General features: G+C 38.9%; 1 protein-coding gene and 1 long non-coding RNA gene across 9 annotated transcripts in view; one reads left to right on the forward strand and one right to left on the reverse strand.

Moving 5' to 3' along the window:
- LOC143664999 (uncharacterized) overlaps positions 1 to 20,281 on the forward strand; it is a 131,703-nt gene that overhangs the window by 83,752 nt on the left and 27,670 nt on the right. The gene's annotated exons all lie outside the window — the stretch shown is intronic.
- Positions 1,926 to 20,281, reverse strand: part of SPOCK1 (SPARC (osteonectin), cwcv and kazal like domains proteoglycan 1) — a 551,382-nt gene continuing 533,026 nt past the window's right edge. For 7 of the 8 annotated variants that reach the window (XM_077138526.1, XM_077138532.1, XM_077138533.1 and 4 more), the window contains 2 exons: positions 6,103 to 6,240; positions 1,926 to 5,362 (listed from right to left, as the gene is read on the reverse strand). In XM_077138526.1, coding sequence (XP_076994641.1) covers positions 5,172 to 5,362; positions 6,103 to 6,240 — 329 coding nt within the window. In that variant the 3' untranslated portion in view covers positions 1,926 to 5,171. The remainder of the gene's footprint in view (positions 5,363 to 6,102; positions 6,241 to 20,281) is intronic. The other variant, XM_077138531.1, reaches the window with a different exon arrangement.

The following is a 20,281-nucleotide window of genomic DNA, read 5'->3' on the forward strand; positions in this document are numbered from 1 at the left end:
TTTCTTGAAAATGATTGTATGATAGAGCTCTCGTATTGTGACTGTGTGATTGTGAAAACCTTGTGTCTGATGCGCCTTTTATCTACAGTATGGACAGATGAGTAAAACATATGGATTAAAAATAAATAATATGGGGAACAACTGTTAAAATAAATTTAGTAGATTGAAATGCTAAGGATCAATCAAAGGGAGTGGTAAGGGGTATGAAAAAAATAGGGGAAACAAAGGCTAAAATATATCGGGCAGATGGAAATACTAGCAGTCAGTGAGAGGGAGGGGTAAGGGGTATGGTATGTATTGTTTTTTTTTTTCTTTCTCTTTCTGAATTGATGCAAATGTTCTAAGAAATGATCATGGTGATGAATAAACAACTATATGATGGTATTGTGAGTTACTGATTATATACCAAGAATGGAATGATCATATGGTAAGAATGTTTATGTTTGTATGGTGTCATGTTCAAAAACAAAAAAATTCCGGGGCTTTTCAAGGTGGAAGAGGTAGTTGAAACCATGAGCATGGACAAGATTGTCCAGAGAAAGCATGTAAAGTTAAAAGTGGTTCAGGGACACAGTTCTGGGAAACACCAATCTTTGCAGAACTGGTTGAACTAAAGGGCTATACAGGAGACCTAAAAGAGAGATATAGGAAGAAAACCAGGGAATTCAGATAAAAGGGACCAAGAAAGGCAAGCCTTAACAAGGCTGGAGTGTCCACTAGCATCAACTATGACATTCAGCAACCTATACTGCAACAGTTATGTGTAGGTCTGTCTTTAAGGAGCTCATCTCTAAGGAAGGCAGACACCAGATTTGGGTCACCATTGTAGTCCTAGAACTGTACACAGCACCTGGCCCACAGTGGATTCATCCATCTACCATATACCTTTTGAACCTATTAACTTAGAAATCTATAAATCTACCTATTAATCTATAAAGCTTGTTAAATGAAGTAAATTTTGAAATTTTCCTTTTTCCTCAAATCAGCTTGGCAAAGCAACTTGTAAAACTAAGAATTTTGAGAAAGTACTGCAACCCTTTTACTCAGTGACATAACATCACTGCTGGAGAACTTGAGGCCAGGCCTCCTCATACCCAAGTCTTCCTTTAGTCCTGGGCTTTACTGGACTAAAGTAGTATCCATGATGGTGTGACTACAGGATAACTGTGGGGTTTGCTTGGCCTGTAAAACTTTTGATTTGAGAGGAATTTGGAGTGTGTCCAGGAACTCTTTAATGTATCCTTCACCTACCTCAGAACCTTCATGTTGGCCATTGTTCTCCTGACATTAGTTAATTTGTGAATTTATGAGGCACCTTTCCTTGAACCGTCAATCTCTAAATTGTCTGTAAAATCTAGTCCATGGGGTAAAGGAATGGAATTATTCATAAGGCAGTTCCATCTCAGCTTATGGTGAAATTACTCACTCAGGGTTTAATTAAGTCATAGATACACTGGTCCCAGCTTGGATAAAGGTGGAAAGGAAATAATTCCTGCTCCAAATTGGGTGCTTTCTGAGGTTTGACAAGCAGCTTGTGTGGTAATTCATGAGCTAAGGAAAGCTCAGAGTTCCTCTGAAGCAGAGAGAGAGATTTTTTTTTTTCCCTAGGCGAATAACTGGCTGGAGCGGGCAGGAGGGAAATCTGGGTAAGAAACAAGTAACAAAATTGGAGCCAGAAAGAGGGAAAAGAAGCAAAAAGAGGAGTCAGGTGGTACGGTTGCAGACTGAGTGGCCACAAGGCATGTAGGTGCCAGAGACAGGCCAGGCCATACCACCTGCAGTTTCACCTCCCTGCCCCGTTCAGAAGCCCTGATTGTGGGGTGTCTGTTGGGGGTTCCCTTTGTCTGCCATACTGTTCTCCAGTGATGGTGCATGGACATGACCAGGCTAGTTTCAAACGAAAACACAGACACTGAGATATTGCAGACAAATTAAAATTTATTGAGACAGACAGAAATGCACCTACTCAGGACTACAGTTAAGTATTTACTATTAACCAAAGAGTCATGTTCACATTCCAGGTAAGTCTACGTGGAAAAGCATTCAGAATTTACAAGGTTTTTCTACTTCACTATTTCATCTACAGTAGGGACAACAAACTGACACTCAGGATATGGTGGGCTGTCATTACAATGCTACACATTTAACAGGGACAAACATCAGTGACTTTGAGAAAAAGGTATAAAAAGACCAAAACCACCCACTGTAAAAGGACTCTTGGTTGTTAACTGTACAGTGTGGTCACAGTAAAAAACAAGGACTATGGATGGCATCCTGGGGAAGGAGGGGGCAGACCTGGACAGACACATTGCCATCTGTGCTGGGGGTGGGAAAACGGGCACAAAGAAGAGAAACTTATACAAAACCTCAAACTCAATGTAAGGTATTCCCATGCCTGTAATATTTGTGGAAAACAAAAGTCATTATTAGGCTAGACAAGCAACTATGATGGAAGAAAATTTGGGGATTTAAATTGGATGCCAAGGAAACAATATTAGATAAAAGAACCCTTCATGGAACAAGAATAAAACCATTCACTAAGGAGCTTCCACAAATGAGTTAGGAAGGATTCAACTCAATACCTGCCTCAGACAAGGGACTGGATTATCACAATACTATTTTTTTTAAACAAGATTTCATGTGTGCCCAGTCACTAAAACTAAAGAACTCCTGCTACAAAAGGAAAAAAAAAATTCTTCCAAGGACAAGATTACTCAAGATTCAATCTTTAGTACTTGTGAAAAGTACTAGAGACCTTTAAAAAACCAGTGTTAATGTTGTTCCATTGATTTTGGGTACCAGTCTCAGGAGGGTTTTTTATTTAATATTTTAATGAAATAAAACTTCTTGGAATATCTCTGAAAATGGCATCTCTTTACCTTACTGAGAGTTATCTAATGAGCACTCTTCTCTGTCATTAAGTTAATGCTTAGGATCTTTAAGAGTCATCTTAATTTGACACTTGTCATAAGATAATTAGGCAAATTAAAATCAGTGGTTCACTCTGTTCCTACAAGTTTCTCTAAGTGAAATCAATTTGTCGATTTTAATTTGTTCTCTTGTGTCTTTTCCAACCTCAGAGGAGGCAGTAACAATGGTTTTCTTTTGGTCTACGCTGAGATTTTTTTTTTAATATGTCTTGATTTTATATACTCTATTATAATTTTGCTGCATTCAAGCACTGCTTTTTAAATTGTGATTTCAAAGTTTTGCTCAAGTGAAAAAAACAAATTGAAACAGAGGGGTTATGGGTTGAGATCCCACCTCAGAGCTTGCCTGTGGTCTCCCTACAGGAAAAGTACACCTAGGACCTGACTGTACTCATGCCCATCAAGCCGAAGGAGTTAGCTACATCAGGTGTGCTCCTCTCCCATCTGAGACTGATTCTAGGGAATATTCCATTTAGTGCAATCAAGCACAAGGACTGGAAAATCCCAGTTTGAGGTTAGCTGTTGGTGAAGTATAAACAAATGGTCAATTTTGAGGAAGAGGTTTGGTCAGTGGCTGCTGTGATCATGGTTTGGCGGAATATCATTTTTGCCTGAGTTAACGTGGTCTTCTTGTGGAATGGGTGCAGCTCACGGGGGAGGCAAACACAATGCAGGCCAGAGACCCTTGCTTCGTAGGTGGTTAGGGCACCCAGGCAGGGAGTGACCAGGTGCGGCAGGGATTTACCGGCAGGAACCAAACTGAATAGGGCCACCTTGAAGACTATTCTTTGGTACTTGTACCTGGGTCAGCTTGATAGGGAGAAAAATCAATCCCAAAGGCAGATAACGATGATGACCCTACCAAATTTGAAACTAGGCCCCAATTATGAGTTAACTTAGAAAAAATGAATGTCGTAGTGAAGGACTTTCTCCATTACTATCTTAGGCGTGTAGTTGGAAGGGGGACGCAGGGTGAGGACTAAATCTTAAAAATCCAACCGTCACATCCTTGTGCTACTGTGAAGTTTTTTCCAGGCTTTCATCTGGGATTCTTCGCAAATGATGGATGGTACAGGTCTGTGTAGCTTTTGTACCCTCATGTTTTATGGATAGAAAAGGGGCAAAAGCAAGACATTGAGCTAAGAACCCTAAGTTTTCTTTTAAGGGAACACCTTCCCAGAGAGAAGGATGTGCCCATGCCTTAGAAAAAGCCCTTGAGTAGGGAAGGGAGGGACAGGTGCAAATGGGACAGCTTACAGCCCACGGAGGGCTCTGAGCTGAAACAAAAGAGATGGCTTGTGAAGCTACCCCTGTGGGAGTCGCATGGCTTCTGCGAGAAAAGTGATTTAGACAGACAGAGGCTCGTCTGAATCAAAAGGCTTCCAGTAACTCTGCTGATGCATAGAGAAGAATCCTCCTCAGCCTGCAGGCTACAAGTGCCAACTGTTAGTGTAAAAAAAAAAGACTTCAACATAAACTTCTTATTCCAAAAATTGTGTCCAGGTCTGGACAGGCTGACAAAATTATAATTGTTTTACAAATGAGCTTTAATAGATACCCAAACACTTGTTCTGAGAAGTATATGTACTTGTGTGTATGTGGGTGCCAGGCATACACACACACACACACACATGATCTCTTATAGAGATTTGTGCATGTAAAGCAAGAAGCATCCAGACACCATTTTTAAACAAAATGAATTCCCGAAGGGGACGGCTGAATTAAGGCTGTTGTTCGTAGGAAGCCAAATACAGTGATATGAAAAACTCATTTTTAGTAATAAACTCCAGGGGTGGTGGGTCAAGGTACAGGTGTGTGTTTTCCACGACATCTACAGGACACAAGAAAAGCACTTAGACACTGTAAGGCCGGGAACCATGCTGTAATAACCACCAGAGTGGGTAATCAGAAAGGGTCTTTGACGTTTAAGAGGGTAGGGGCTCCCTGCAACTGTCGGAATTCCACATAAACTACATGCTTCTCACTGGAGGGCAGGAGACTCGAATGAAGTCGGCCATTCCCCTGTCTACAATACCGAGCAAAATGCAACGCTCTCCCTCCCACACAACCGTCTTCACTATCAGAATGCTCTGGGAACAAGGAGTTGTCTTCCAAACCTCAGGTCAGGCACAGAGAGCAACGAAGGAGAGACCTTGGTGCCTCGGAGTCTCGGATACAGATGCAGGAATAGGAAGTGACTTGCAATTTTGTGCAAAACTCATGTCCTCCTCCTCGTGGGGACTACCAGATGTACCCGACCTCATCCTCTTTGTCATCGTCCTCGTCCTCGTCGTCCTCCGTCACTGCCCGCGTGTGCACCGTCAGCTTCCCCTCCTTGTCCTTGGGCCCCAGCTCCCGCTCGTCTTCAAGGTCATCCAGCAGGACCACAGAGCCACCACTGCCAAAATCCCCTGAAGTTTCCTGTTCCTCCTCTGAAACATATTAACAGCAAGAAAAGATTTGAGGTCAGTTTCTGTTCACACTTCAGGACCCATGTCTGGTGGTTTCCCTTGCAAGTGACCTAACTGTTGGGTAAAACCATGTAACTTACTTTCCAAGTGTGAGAACATCCCTACGGCTTCTAAAATAGAAATGGGGGATTAGTCTCCAGGGCATGGACCGGAAGCTTTCTTCTGCTATGAGCTCTAGAATTCTTGGGGCTACTTCTACTTGGGAGTTTTCTAATTCTCAGTGAAAAGCAATGGCAGCAAAAGTTGCTCTTTGCACTAATTACGCATCAAAAATTGTCATTCAACCCAGTGTCATGGGGATAAGTTCCTGCCACTTGGGAAGCCAGAACTGCATAGTTAATCTCCTGTGATTTCATTGTAATCATACTGAATTACATCTGAGAGCTCCCTCTCAAAATTCCTCTGCCCCTGGGCGGGCCGCGGTGGCTCAGCGGGCAAAGCGCTTGCCTGCTATGCCGGAGGACCTCGGTTCGATTCCCGGCCCCAGCCCATGTAACAAAAAACGGAAAAACAAAATACAATAAAACAAGAAAATGTTTAAAGATGTTTCCCTTTCTTCCTTCCTTCCTTCCTTCTATCCTTCCTTCCTTCTCTCTGTCTTTCCTTTAAAAAAAAAATTCCTCTGCCCGGATCCCTGTGCGGTGAGTACCCACAGCCCACTGGAGGTCAGCGTGGAACTGATGGGAGAAGGTCTTACTCACCACAGCTCACTGCACCCTGTTTCCTGGAGCCGGCCAGCTCATTCCCATATTTATCCACACACCAGCACTGCCCCGTGCTGCCGTGACATTGCGTGGCTTTATAATAGCCCTCCTTATTACACCGAGGTATAAATGCCCCTGTGGGAACAAAAGACCAACTTTGCTTATAGGAGCACAAACGAACTCAGTCAGTGCCCTGTACAGCAAGGAAAAGAGCTCACGCATCAGACAGGATACTTGCAGAACTAGCAGGAGAGAATGAATGAAGTTGGTCAATTTTTCCTTAGCCAAGATTACAAAGTTTTGGACCTAAATGCATTGAATTCTAAGGAGCTCAGTTTTCAAAGAGGGATAACAGCCAACATTTTACTGAATGCCTACTTATATTCCAGGGGCCAGTCTAAGCCATCCATATATACTTGTATATACTAACGTATACCTATTCACACCCTCTCTTATCCTTACGATTATGAGGTAGGGATCACTGTTACCTTATAACAAACAGGAAACTGGGGCACGGAAAGCTGAAATAATCTGCTTAAGGCCCTGTCAGGATGTATCCAGTTCAGGATTCAAATCCTTCAATCTGATTCCTAAATAGCTTCTCAACCCCCTGGGGGGAAGAACCTGTTCTGCTTTGTTTTTAACTTCAAATGGGTCACGGACTAATTCTTTACCCAACGGTATAAAATGGCTCGACATCTTGCCCTAATAAGGAGGTGATAGTAGCTTAGTGCTTTATTTGCATTATTTCATTTGACAATTCCTCTTTGCAATTCTGTTATGTTTTATTTTAAAGCTATGAGATTACCAATTGACATAAAATGGTAAAAGAACATTTCAGTGAGATAGAGCCCTCTTTGTTTTTAGAATTCAAAGCAAAGTATTTGCTTTTGCCAGATGTTAATTTTTTTTATAAAAAGAATATTTACCATCTTTTCATTTCAATTTTCTGTGGAATTATTTTAGGTAGAAATCTTTAAAATGCCAATGTATGCTCTGTCTCATAATAAGTAACTTTGGCTCATTTGCATATATATGTCACTATATCTGTGTTTCCTATTTATCATTTCCCCATTTTCTGCTTCCTGTTGAAATGATCAAGTTTTCTTTACTTCATGGTTTCCTTCTATAGGTTTAAACACTTTACATAGTTTCTAACTTTGTGGTTATCTTTAAATTTCTCTCTCTCACACACACACACATTGTGGGTATGGGCGTGTATTGATGCATATTGTGTGCTCATCTCCCGTGTGGGGTTTCTCCCGAGTGTGACCTAGCCATCAAACCTTCTACATTAACCTCATGGAGAGAGTACGCTAACACTGTGGATTCATATTCTCTCATTTTGGGAAAGTAGCCCTCTTTCTTCTCTTTTTTAAAAAGATTAATTACCTTTTATTTCTTGGAATGGGCCCTAGAAAGAAGGGTGGCGTGAGGGAAGAGAGTTCTACTATTTTGAACCTAGATTTTTTGACCCAAGCCGAGCTGACTGTAGGGTCCACTCTTTAAAACCTTTTTTTCTCAGTTTGAAATAATTTCAAACTTATAGGATAGTTGCAAAAGCAATACAAAACTAATACAAAGAACCCCAATATAATCCCTATCCAGGATTACCAGCTTTTAATATTCTGCCACATTTGTTATATCATTGTCTCTCTAATCAATTTTTAAACATTTGAGAGTAGGTTGCATACAGCACAATCCTTGAACACTCAATACTTCCATGCACAGTTCCTAAGAATAAGTATATTCACTGATATAACTTCACTAAGCACAGTTATCAAGTTCAAGAAATTTAATGGTGAGTATAAAACATAAATTTATATCCCATGATTTTTCAGTTGTCCCTATAATGTCCTTTTGGGCATTTACTCCTTCATTATTAGATATATTCCAGGATCATAATTGCATTTTATTGTCATTGTCTCATGTCCTTTTTTTCTAATTGTGGAAACAACACCCAAGCACACCATGCGGTGGGATCCATCACATTCGCAGTGCAGTCTTACCATCACCAGCATCTAATGCCAGAACTTTTCCCATGTCCTGAGTAAAACCCCTGTCCCCGTTGTGTATGAACTGCCATTCTTTTTCGCCTTGCTCCTGATAACTTGTATTGTACTTTCTATCTCTGTGAATTTTCACATTCTAGTTATTTCGTATAAGTGGAATCATACACTATCTGTCCCTTTGTGTCTGATTTATTTAATCCATGTGATGTCTTCAAAGTCCATCCATGTCGTGGCTTATTTCAGGAGTTAATTCCTTTTTAGATGAGTAATATTCCATTGTATACGTATACCATGTTTTGTTTATCCATTCAGCAGACGGACATTTGGTTGCTTCCATCTCTTGGTTATTGTGAATAATGCTGCTGTGAACACTGGTGTACAAATATCTGGATCTCTGCTTTCAGTACTTTTAGATATATACCTGGAAGTGGAATTGCTGGGCTATATATTTTGAGAAACTGCCAAACTGTTTTCCGTAGCCGCTACACCAATTTACATTCCCACCAAAAATGGACTGTTTCCTATTTTTGAGCATCTTTGCCAGCACTGCTTTTCGTTTAATATTTTTAACAATACACATTCTAGTGGGTGTGAGTTGAGGTCTCATGTGCTTTTCCTTAATGATACTGAGTTAATGATACTGAGCATCTTTTCATGTGCTTATTAGTAATTTCTGTATCTTTGGAGAAATGTCTATTCAAGTCCTTGGGGCAATTTTAAATTGGGTTGTTTGTATTGTTGTTGAGTTGAAGGAATTTTTTAAAACTTTTTTTTATTGTGAAATATAATACATATACAAAAGTGAAAAAAATTTCAAAGTACATTTTAACAGATAGTTATGGAACAGATTTCAAAGTTTGGTATGGGTTACAGTTCCACAATTTCAGCATTTTCTTTTTAGCTGCTCCAAGACACTGGAGACTAAAAGAAATCAATATAATGAATGATTCAACAGTCATACTCACTTGTTAAATCCTATCTTCTTTGTTATGGCTTCTCCTATGATCCTTCTCCCAATCTTTAGTGATATTTGGGCTATGCCCATTCTAACTTTTTCATGTTGGAAAGTGGTGTCAGTAATACAGGATGGGGGATGGAACTAGTTGATGTTCTTGGACAGGTTGTGCCCCTCTGAGTTTCAGGATTTATTTGCCTAAGGAACAATCAGGAGGTTATAGGTTTTTGGAAATTAAACTTAGCACATGAAACATTCGAAGGATCTCAGATAGAGTCCTAACAAGAATGATGTCAGTTGAACATTGGCAAACTGTGGCAATTAGCAGTATCTAACTGAAGCTTACATAGGAGCAGCCTACAAAATCACCTCTAGACTCTATTTGAACCCTCTTAGCCACTAATACAAAATTTTGTTACATTTTCCCCCCTTTTGGTCAGGAAGGCATTGTTGATCCCACGATGCCCGGGCCAGGCTTATCCCTGGAAATCATGTCCCACGTTGCCAGGGAGATTTTCACCCCTGGATATTATATCCTATGTAAGGGCAAGGGTAATGATTTTACTTGCAGAGTTGGGCTTAGAGAGATTGAGAGGCCATGTCTGAGTAACAAAAGAGGTTTTCTGGAATTAACTCTTAGGCATAATTATAGTGAGGCTTAGCTTCTCTGCTATAGAAATAAGTTTCATAAGAGCAAGCCTCAAGATCAAGGGCTTAACTTGGGAGTCTCTAATGATCCTCAGGTGGAAAAGTTTAAACATGTCATATTTTTTCTCCAGTTCCTCAAGGGACTTTGCCAATACTTTAAAATTATCTAACCAATATACTCTGGGATGTAGGCAGGTATTACATTAAGGTATATAGAATTACCAGCCCTTGTTCCCATTCTGTGCTCCATGTGTTTGGGTTGTTTAAATGCACCATTTAAGCAGGTTGAATTAAATTGTGTGCTACAGAAAATTTAGGTTTTGGACAAAATAAACCTCTCTTTTTTTGGTCTCATAGTGCCCTGTATTCTGATTTATTTTTGTCCCAACCAGATCGGCTTTCTTCTTATCTCTAATTGAACCCTGATCTCTTTTTCAGTTTCTTTAACAGTTGCTCATAGCAATGCTGACTCTCCCAGCTACAGAACTCCAACTGTGAGTCTTAGGTGTCACACAGGTACTCAGATTTCCAGGGAAATATTAGGTTATACCCATTCATCACAGGATCTCAGAATCTAGAAATAACACAACTTTGGACTAAATGTGACTGCTATACAATACACTATTCTCTTGTTTCTGGCTTATTTTGCACCACATAATGACTCCAAGGTTCATTTACTTTGTTGCATGCTTCATGACTTCTCTGTAGCCTCACAATATTCCATTGTATGTATATATTACAGTTCTCTTTTCTGCTTCTCAGGCAATGTATCCTTTGGCTACCTCCATCCATTGGGCATCATGGATAATGTCCCAAATAAATAATACATGTCTCCCAAGAATCCTCACTTAATTGTACAATCAACAACACTCTCAATTTTAGACAATAGTCATTGCCCCAAAGAGAAAAATAACAGGTAAATACACCCTTACCAAATAGCAACTCTAAACCTCCCCTGAACTCTTCTCCCCACCCCCACCAATTATTTTCTCCTGGTACTGATGTGGTACTGTTGATGTCTTCCTGCTAACTATAGTGCACAGTATGCTGTTTGTGTTTGTCAGCTGCCAGGATACGATATACCAGAACTGGAATGGTTTTCAAAAAGGGGAATTTAGTAAGTTACAAGTTTACAGTTCTAAGCCCACAAAAATGTCCAGTGAAGTCATCCAGACAAAGATACTTTAATTCAAGGAAGGTTGATGGGTACAGAACACCTGTCAGTTGGGAAGTCACGTGCTGGCATCTGCTGCTTCCCTGCTCCTGGGCTTTGAGGCTGTCTGCCTCCATTCCTATAGGGTTCCTCACTTTGCTTCTCTGGGGCTGGCTTGCTTAACATCTCATGGCAACATCTGCTGGGCTCCAAGCATCTCCAACCATCTGTGTCTCCGTTTTCCAAGTGTCAGCATTTGTGTCAGCTCTGCTCTGAAGTTTCAGCTCTGAGGTTTCAGTCTTTTCTGACTCTTTCTAAAATGTCTCCACTTTTAAAGGATTCCAGTAATCTAATCAAGACCCACCTGGAATGGGTGGAGTTGCATCTACATCTAATCAAAGATCACACCCACAATTAGGTCACATCATTAGATTAGCTAATCTAATCACATTCCAACCTACAGTGGTGAATCAAGACTAAAAGAAATGGCTCCCATGAGATTGTATCAGGATTAAAACATGGCTTTTCTGGAGTCCATAATTGTGCCCTTTTGAAAGGATGTATGTACCCTAGAAAAGCCATGCTTTATTCCTAATCCCATTTTGTAAAAGCAGCCGTTTCTTCTAATCCCCATTCAGTACTGTATGCTTGAAACTTTAATTAGATCATCTCCCTGGAGATGTGACTTAATCAAGAGTGGTTGTTAAGATGGATTAGGCGGAGATGTCTCCACTCATTCGGGTGGGTCTTAATTAGTTTACTGGAATCCTATAAAAGAGGAAACATTTTGGAGAAGGAGGAGATTCTGAGAGAGCAGAACAACATAGCTATGAGAAGCAGAGAGTCTACCAGCCAGTGACCTTTGGAGATGAAGAAGGAAAATGCCTCCCAGGTAGCTTCATGAAACAGGAAGCCAGGAGAGAAAGCTAGCAGATGACATGATGACATTGGCCTTCTTGAATCAAGGTATCTTTCCCTGGATGCCTTAGATTGGACATTATAGACTTGCATTAATTGGGACATTTCCATGGCCTGAAAACTGTTAACTTGTAATTTATTAAATTCCCTTTTTTAAAAGCTGTTGAGTTTCTGGTATATTGTATTCCAGCAGCTAACAAACTAGAACAATAATTCTTTCAAACTGGCACACAGGCAGTAGTAGTTTTCCTCCTGTACCCCTCTATTGTTGACTTTTTATACTAAAATCAGACCTTTGAACTAGGTCTGCAAGAACTTACTTCTTATATTTGTAGTATTAATCGGTGGGATTCATGGCTCTATAAAACTCCTTTCAATCATGCCACCTTCAATATGGCAATATTACTCCCATCCCCATTAATGAACTACAGCTATCCATTCCCTTTAATTTCAACCATTTCATTAGATAACCATTCACCCATCTCTAGCTTCTGTGTGTGTCTAAGTCCCCTATATTCTACATTATAAGCCTCTGATTTTACTTTACCAGGGTCATAAGAGCAAAATCATACGGTATCTTTCATTTTGTGTCGGCTTATTTCACTCAGCATTATATCCTCAAGGTTCATCCATCTTGTCATATGCTTCAGGATGTCATTTCACCTTCCTGCTATATAATAAATATTCCATTGTATGTATATACCACATTTTGTTTATCCACTCAATCCATGGAAGATTGTTTCTATCTTTTGGCAGTTGTGAATAGTGAACATAGGTATGGAATGAACATAGGTGTGGAAATGTCTGTGTGTGTCACTGCATTCAGCTCTTTGGGTATATACCAAGTAGTGTTATTGGTGAGTTACGGGACAACTCTATTTAGTTTTTTTATTAGGAACTGCCAAACTATCTTCCACAGCAGCTGTCCCATTATATATTCCCACCAACAGTAGATAAGTGTTCCAGTTTCTCCACATCCTCTCCAATATTTGTAGTTTCCTATTTGTTTAATAGCAGCTATTCTTACAGGTGTAAGGTGATGTCTTACTGTAGTCTTGATTTGCATTTCCATTATAGCTAATGAAGATGAGCATCTCTTTTGTGTGCTTTTTAGCCATTTATATTTGTTCTTTAGAAAATGTCTATTCATATCTTTTGCACATTTTAGAATTGGGTTTGGTCTTTTGTTGTTGAGTTGTATAGTTTCTTTATGTATTCAGGTTATCAAACCTTTATCTGTTATGTGGTTTCCAAATATTTTCTCACATTGGGTTGGCTGTCTCTTCACCTTTTTGACAAAGTCCTTTGAGGCATAGGAGCATTTGATCTTGAGGAGTTCCCATTTATCTATTGTTCGTTTTTCTGCTTGTGCTTTGGGTAAAAAATTTAAGAAGCTACCTCCTCTTACTAAGTCTTGAAGATGATTCCCTATATTTACTTCTAAGAGTTTTATGGTACTGGCTTTTTTATTTATGGCTGTGATTCACTTTAGTTTTTGTAAAAGTTGTAAGGTAAGCATCCTCTTTCATTCTTTTGGTTATTTATATCCAGTTCTTCCATACCCATTTATTGAAATGACTATTCTGACCCAGCTCAGTGGATTTGGGGGCCTTTTTCAAAGAACAGTTGGGCAAAGATTTCATGGGCTATCTCCACACTCTCAATTTGATTTCTTTATTCAATACTTTTATCTTTGTATCAGTACCATGCTGTTTTGACCACTGCGGCTTTATGGTAAGCTTTAAAATCAGGAAGTGTTAGTCCTCCTACCTCTCCTTTTTGATGATATCTTTAGCTATTTGAGGTCTCTTTCCCTTCCAAATAAATTTGATAGCTAGCTTTTCCAAGTCTTCAAAGTATGTTGTTGGAATTTTGATTGGTATTGCATTGACTCCATAGATCATTTTGAGTAGAATTTACATCTTAAATACATTTAACCTTCTTATCCATGAGCAGGGAATGTTTTTCCACCTATTTAGATCTTCTTTGACTTCCTTTTATCAATGTTTTGTAGTTTTCTATGTACAGGTCCTTTACATCCCTGTTAAGTTTATTCCTAGATACGTGATTCTTTTAGTTGCTATTTTGAAACCATTTTTTTTCCTTAATTGTTTTTTCAGGTCATTACTTGTGTATAGAAACATTACTGATTTTTGTACATTAGTTTTGTTTCCTACCACTGTACTGAATTTATAAGCTCAAATAGCTTTGTTGTAGATTTCAGGATTTTCCAGCTATAAGATCATGAAAGTTTTACTATTTTGTTTTCTATTTGGATGCCTATTATTTCTCTCTTCTGTCTCATCACTTCAGATAAAACTTTCAGAGCAATGTTTAATAATAGTGGTGACAATGGGCATTCTTGTCTCATTGCTGATCTTCGGGGGAATGCTTTCAGTCGCTCACCATTAAGTATGATGCTGGTTATGGCTTTTTCATATATGCCCTTTATCATGTTGAGGAAGCTTCCTTCAATTCCTACTGTTTTGAAGTGTTTTTATCAGAAAAGGATGCCGAATTTTGTCAAATGCTTTCTCAGCATCAATTGAGATGATCATGTAATTTTTCCCTTTTGATTTATGAATGTGCAGCATTACATTTCTTGATTTTCTTGTGTTGAAACACCTTTGTATTCCTGGTATAAACCCCACTTGGCTGTGATGTATAATTCTTTTAATGTTTTATTAGATTTGATTTGCTACTATTTTGTCGAGAATTTTTGCATCTACATTCCTTAGGGAGTATGGGCTACAATTTTCCTTTCTTGAAGCATCTTTAACCAGTTTTGGTGTTAGAGTGATGCTAGCTTTATAAAATCAGGTGGGTAATGTCCCTTTTTCCTCAAATTTTTTGAAGAGTTTGAGCAGGATTGTTGGTAAGTCTTTTTGGAATGTTTAATAAAATTCCCCTGTGAAGCCATCTGGCCCTGGGCTTTTCTTTGTAAGAAGATCTCTTGATAACTGATTGAATGTCTTTACTTGTAATTGGTTTGTTGAGATCTTTTCTTTCTTCCTGAGTCAGTATAGGTTGTTCCTGTGTTTCTAGGAATTTATCCATTTCATCTAAGTTGTCTAGTATCTTGGTATATAATTATTCACAGTATCCTCTTATGATTTTTTTTTCTTCAGGGTCCATGGTAATGACCATTTCTCATTTGTCATTTTATTTGCCTCCTCTCTCTTTTTTTTGTCAGCCTAGCTAAGAATTCATCAACTTTATATTCACAAAGAACCAACTTTTAGTTTCATTGATTCTGCTGTTTTTTGTGGTGGTGGTTGTTCTCCAATTCATTTATTTCTGCTTTAATCTTTATTTCTCTTCTTCTGTTTACTTTGGGGTTAGTGTGCTGTTCTTTCTATAGTTCCCCCAAGTGAGTAGTTAAGTCCTTGACTTTGGCTCCTTCTTCTTTTTCAGTATAGGCATTTTTTAGGGCAGTAAATTTCCCTCTTAGCACTGCCTTTGCTGCTTCCCATTGGTTTTGATATGTTGTATTCTTTTTCCATTTGTCTCCAGATATTTATTTACCAGCCTCTCTAGCAATTTCTTCTTTGACCCACCTATTAAAAGTATGTTATTTAATTTCCATATATTTGTGAAAACTCTGGTTCTTTAGTGGCTATTGATTTCCAGCTTCATTCCATTGTGGTCAGAGAAAGTACTTTGAATAATTTCAATATTTTAAAATTTATAAAGACTTGTTTTATGGCCCAGCACATGATCTATCCTGGAGAATGTTCCATGAGCACAAGAGAAGGATGTATAGCCTAATGTTTGGAGGTGTGACAAATCATATATGTCTGTTAGGTCTAATTCTTATCACATTGTTTAAGTTCTCTATTTATTTGTTTATCCTTTGTCTGGTTGTTCTGTCTATAGAGGAGAGAGGTATATTGAAGTCTCCCACTGTTATTGTTGAAACATCTATTGCTTTTCTCAGTTTTGCCAATGGTTGCCTCATATACTTTCGAGCTCCTTGATGAGGAACATAAACATTTACAACTTATTTCTTTTTGGTGAATTGTCCCTTTCATTAATATGCAGTGTCTGTCCTTGTCTGTTATGACATCTTTAAAGTCTTTTGTCCAGTATTCATTTAGCTACTCCTGCTTTCTTTTGATTACAGCTTGCATGAAACATATTTTCCATTCTTTCACTTTGAATCTATTTGTGTCCTTGGGTCTAAGAGGAGTCTTTTGTAAGCAGCATAAAGCTGGATATTTTTTATTCCATTCTGCCAATCTTTACCTTGTAACTGGTGACTATTTTAGTTTGTTAAAGCTGCCAGAATGCAATATACCAGAGATGGAATGGCTTTTAAAATGGGAACTTATTAAGTGGCAAGTTTACAGTTCCAAGGTTATAAAAATTTCCAAACTAAGGCATCCAGAGAAAGATACCTTGGTTCAAGAAAGGCCGATGTCGTTCAGGCTTCCTCTGTCAGCTGGGAAGACACATGGCGATGTCTTCTAGCTTTCTTTCCTGGCTTCTTATTTCATACAATTCCCCGGGGGTGTTTTCCTTCTGCATCTCCAAAGGTCTCTGACTGTGTGGGCTCTGCCCACACTGAAGCTTTTTTCAGAATGGTTCCCTCTTAAAGGGCTTCAATAAGCAATCCCATCTTGAATGGGTGAAGACACATCTCCATGGACACCTAATCAAACCACTTAATCAAAAGGTACCACCCATAATTGGGTAGGTCACATCTCCATGGAAACAATAAAAAAGATCCCACCCGACAATACTGAATGAGGGTACCCAACAGTTTCAAACTGGCACCTTACTCTAATGTTTAATACATTAACATTCAAAGTTATTACTTTAAAGGCAGTTGTTGAATCAACCAGTTATCCTTTGTTTTTTGTCAGATCTATATATTCCCTGCACTGGCACAGGGGAAGTAATTCTGCTGGCTTTTTGGTTCCCTACAGAGCTGCAAGGGAAGATCTCACAAGCTAAGTGCAGGAGAAGACTGAAGTGCAAGAGTGCCTACTCCTTTGGGACCTGCACTTTCCTGTGTGCCACTGCTTGTCCCCAGTGGGGTCACAACTGAGCACAGTCACCCTATTCTCTCAGTCCCAAATTCCTTGCTTTTTCATCCAGGACCTCCATATACAGTGTAGATAACCCTCTATGGTCACTCACACACTGGAACTGCTCCATGGTCTCATTTGTTCATCCCATCTCTCATTGTTTCACAGAGCAGGGGTGAACTTAGCCTATCCTATTCCAGATATTTGCCTTATTGCAGTGGTTGGGAACTGAACCTCCAGTGCCTCTGAGGTATGCACGTACACGGGAAATTACAAAACATTGCTGAAAGAATCAAAGAAGACCTAAATAAATGGAAGGAAATTCCATGTCATGGATCGGAAGACTAGTTAGTATCATTAATATGTCAGTGGTAGCCAAAGCGATTTACAGATATAATGCAATCCCAATCAGAATTCCAAGAGTCAATTGTCAGTTTCATGTGGAAAGGTAAGGGACTGCAAGCAGCCAAACCTAGTTTGAAAAAGAAGACAAGTTGGGTGTCTCACACTTCCTGATTATAAAATTTATTGCAAAGCTATAGTTATCAAATAATAAGATACTGGCAGAAGGACAGACCTATTTGAACCAATGGAGTAGAATTAAGAGTTCAGAAATAACTGCATCTATGGCCAATTGATGTTTTGACAAGGGTGTCAAATCCATTTAATGGGGAAAAGAATAATCTCTTCAACAAATCATACTAGTACAAATAGATATCCACATGGAAAAGAATGAATGCGGACTGCTGCCTTATACCATATACAAAAGTTAACTCAAAATGGATCAATGACTTAATTATAAGATCTAAACCTCTAAAATTCTTAAAAAAGTGAAGTATCTTCAGGACCTCACATTAGGCATTTGATTCTTAAAAACAATACCAAAAGTATGAGCAACAACAACAAAAATAGGTAAGTTGGACTTCTTCAAATTAAAAAAAAAATTACATTAAAAGTCATTATCAGGAAAGTAAAAAGACAACCAGCAGAATGGGAAAAAATATTTGAAAACCATATATCTGACAATGGCTTAATATCCAGAATATAGAAAGAATTTTTTCAGAGCTGAAAGCAGTGACTCAAACAGACATTTGCACACTGATATTTATAGCTGCATTATTTACAGTTGCCAAAAGATGGAAACGATCCAAGTGCCCATCGACAGATGAGTGGATAAACAAAGTGTGATACATAGATACAATGGAATATTATACAGCAGTAAGATGAAATGATGTCCTGAAGCACGTGAAAAGATGGATGAACCTTGAGGATATGATGCTGAGTGAATTAAGCCCAGGCACAAAAGGATAGATGCTGTATGATTTCGCCATTATGGCCCTGGTAAAGGAAAACTCAGAGGCTTATGATGTAGACCATAGGGGACCTAGAGATACACAGAAGCTAGAGATGGGTGAATGATTACCTTATGAGGTTGAACTTAAATGTAAGAGATTGTATAGACATGATGGTAATTCATTAGTGGGGTTATAAGCAACATTACCTTATTGAAGATGAACATGATTGAAAGAGGTTTTATAGAGCCATGGATCCCACCAATTAATACTGCAAATATAAAGTTCTTGTATGAACTACTTCAAAGGTCTCAGTTTTGTATAAGGAGTCAATAATAGAGGGGTACAGTGAGAAAACTACCATTGCATACTATGGCCTATAGTTAACAACAACAGTACCACATCAATACCAGGGGAAAATAATTGTGGGAAGGGGACAAGAGTTAAGGGAAGGTTTCAGTTACCTAAAATTGAGAGGGTTGTTGATTGTAAAATTAAGTGAGGATTCTTGGGAGATATGCATTGTTTATTTTGGACATCAGCCATGATGCCCAATGAATGGAGGTAGCCAAAGGGTACATTAACTGAGAAGCAGAAAGGAGAACTGTAGTGTATATATACATATACATATGATGGAATATTGAGCAGCTACAGAAAAGAGCAAAGTGGTGAGGCATGCAACAAAGTGAATGAACCTTGGGGACAGTATGTTGTGCTAATAAGCCAGAAACAAGAGAACAAATATTGTATTGTCTCTTGTAGAGAATATAAGAAAATTGGGGCCTAGATTGTAGGCTCTTATGGCAATCATATTTAGTCTGGAGTTGTGTTATTTCTAGATTCTGAGATGCTGTGCTATATGTGTATAACCTGTTATTTCCCTGAAAATTTGGGTACCTGTGTAACACCTAAGACTTAGAGTTGGAGTTCTGCAGCTCTGAAAGTCAGCATTGCTACAAACAACTGTTAAAGAAACTGAAAAAGAGATTAGGGTTCAATTAGAGATAAAAACAAAGCTGATCTGGTTGGGACCAAAGTAAATCAGAATACAGGGCAAAGGATGATATTGTCTGCATTTTAGAGCTTCACCTATTGTATCAGTCCAAAGGAAGAGAGATTTATTTTGTCCAAAACCTAAATTTTCTTAACATAATCTAAATCGACCTATCTGGATAGCTCATTTAAACCACCCGACACATGGAGCCCAGAATGGGAACCAGGGTTTGCAAATCTGTATAACCTAATCTAATACCTGGTACACCCCAGGGTATGTCTGGCAGATAATTAAAAATTATTGGCAAAGTCCCTTGAGGGAGTAGAGAAAAAATAGGTAACTATAAAACTTTCCTACCTGGGAAAGCCCTGAAACTCACTCCAACATTAGGGACTCTCACATTAACAGGCCAAGCCCTAGATCTTGAGGCTTGCTCTTATGAAACTTATTTCTGTAGCAGAGAAGCTAAGCTTAACTCTAACTATGCCTAAGAGATTCTTCCAGAAAACTCTTTTGTTGCTCAGATGTGGCCTCTCTGTCTCTAAGCCCAACTCTGCAAGGAAAATCATCTTTCCAGAGGATGAGTCTGGCCCTGGCACTGTGGGATCAACAACTAATTCCTGACCAAAAGGGGGGAAGAAGTGTCATAAAATAAGGCATCAATGGCTCAGAGAAGTCAAATAGAGTCATGAGGCTACTCTGGAGGCTACTCTTATGCAAGCTCTAGGTGAATATTGCTTATGGCCATGGATTGCCAAATTTCCACCAATATCAGTCCTGTTAACTCTTAAGAGCATGTAGGGCTCTACCTGAGACTTTATAAAAGTTTTATGCACCAAGTTTACTTTTCTGGACTTATAATTTCCAAAGGGTTCCTATGCCAGATAAATTCTGAAACCCAGATGGACCAGTCTCTCCAAGATTATCAACTAAATTATATCCCCTATCCTTTGGGATATCCCTTTTCAACATGAAAAAATCAGAATGGGCATTGCCTAATGATCCCTGTAGATTGGGAGAAGGATCAAAGGAGGAGGTGGAGGTATAACAGAGAAGATAGGATTTAACATATGAATATGACTGCTGAATCACTATATTGATACTTCTTTTGGCCTCCTATGTTTTGGAGCAGCTAGAAGGAAAAATCTGAAATCAATGGTAGCCCATGACACAC

Source organism: Tamandua tetradactyla, chromosome 20 (genome assembly GCF_023851605.1).
Source record: "Tamandua tetradactyla isolate mTamTet1 chromosome 20, mTamTet1.pri, whole genome shotgun sequence".
In the NCBI taxonomy this organism is placed as follows: domain Eukaryota; kingdom Metazoa; phylum Chordata; class Mammalia; order Pilosa; family Myrmecophagidae; genus Tamandua; species Tamandua tetradactyla.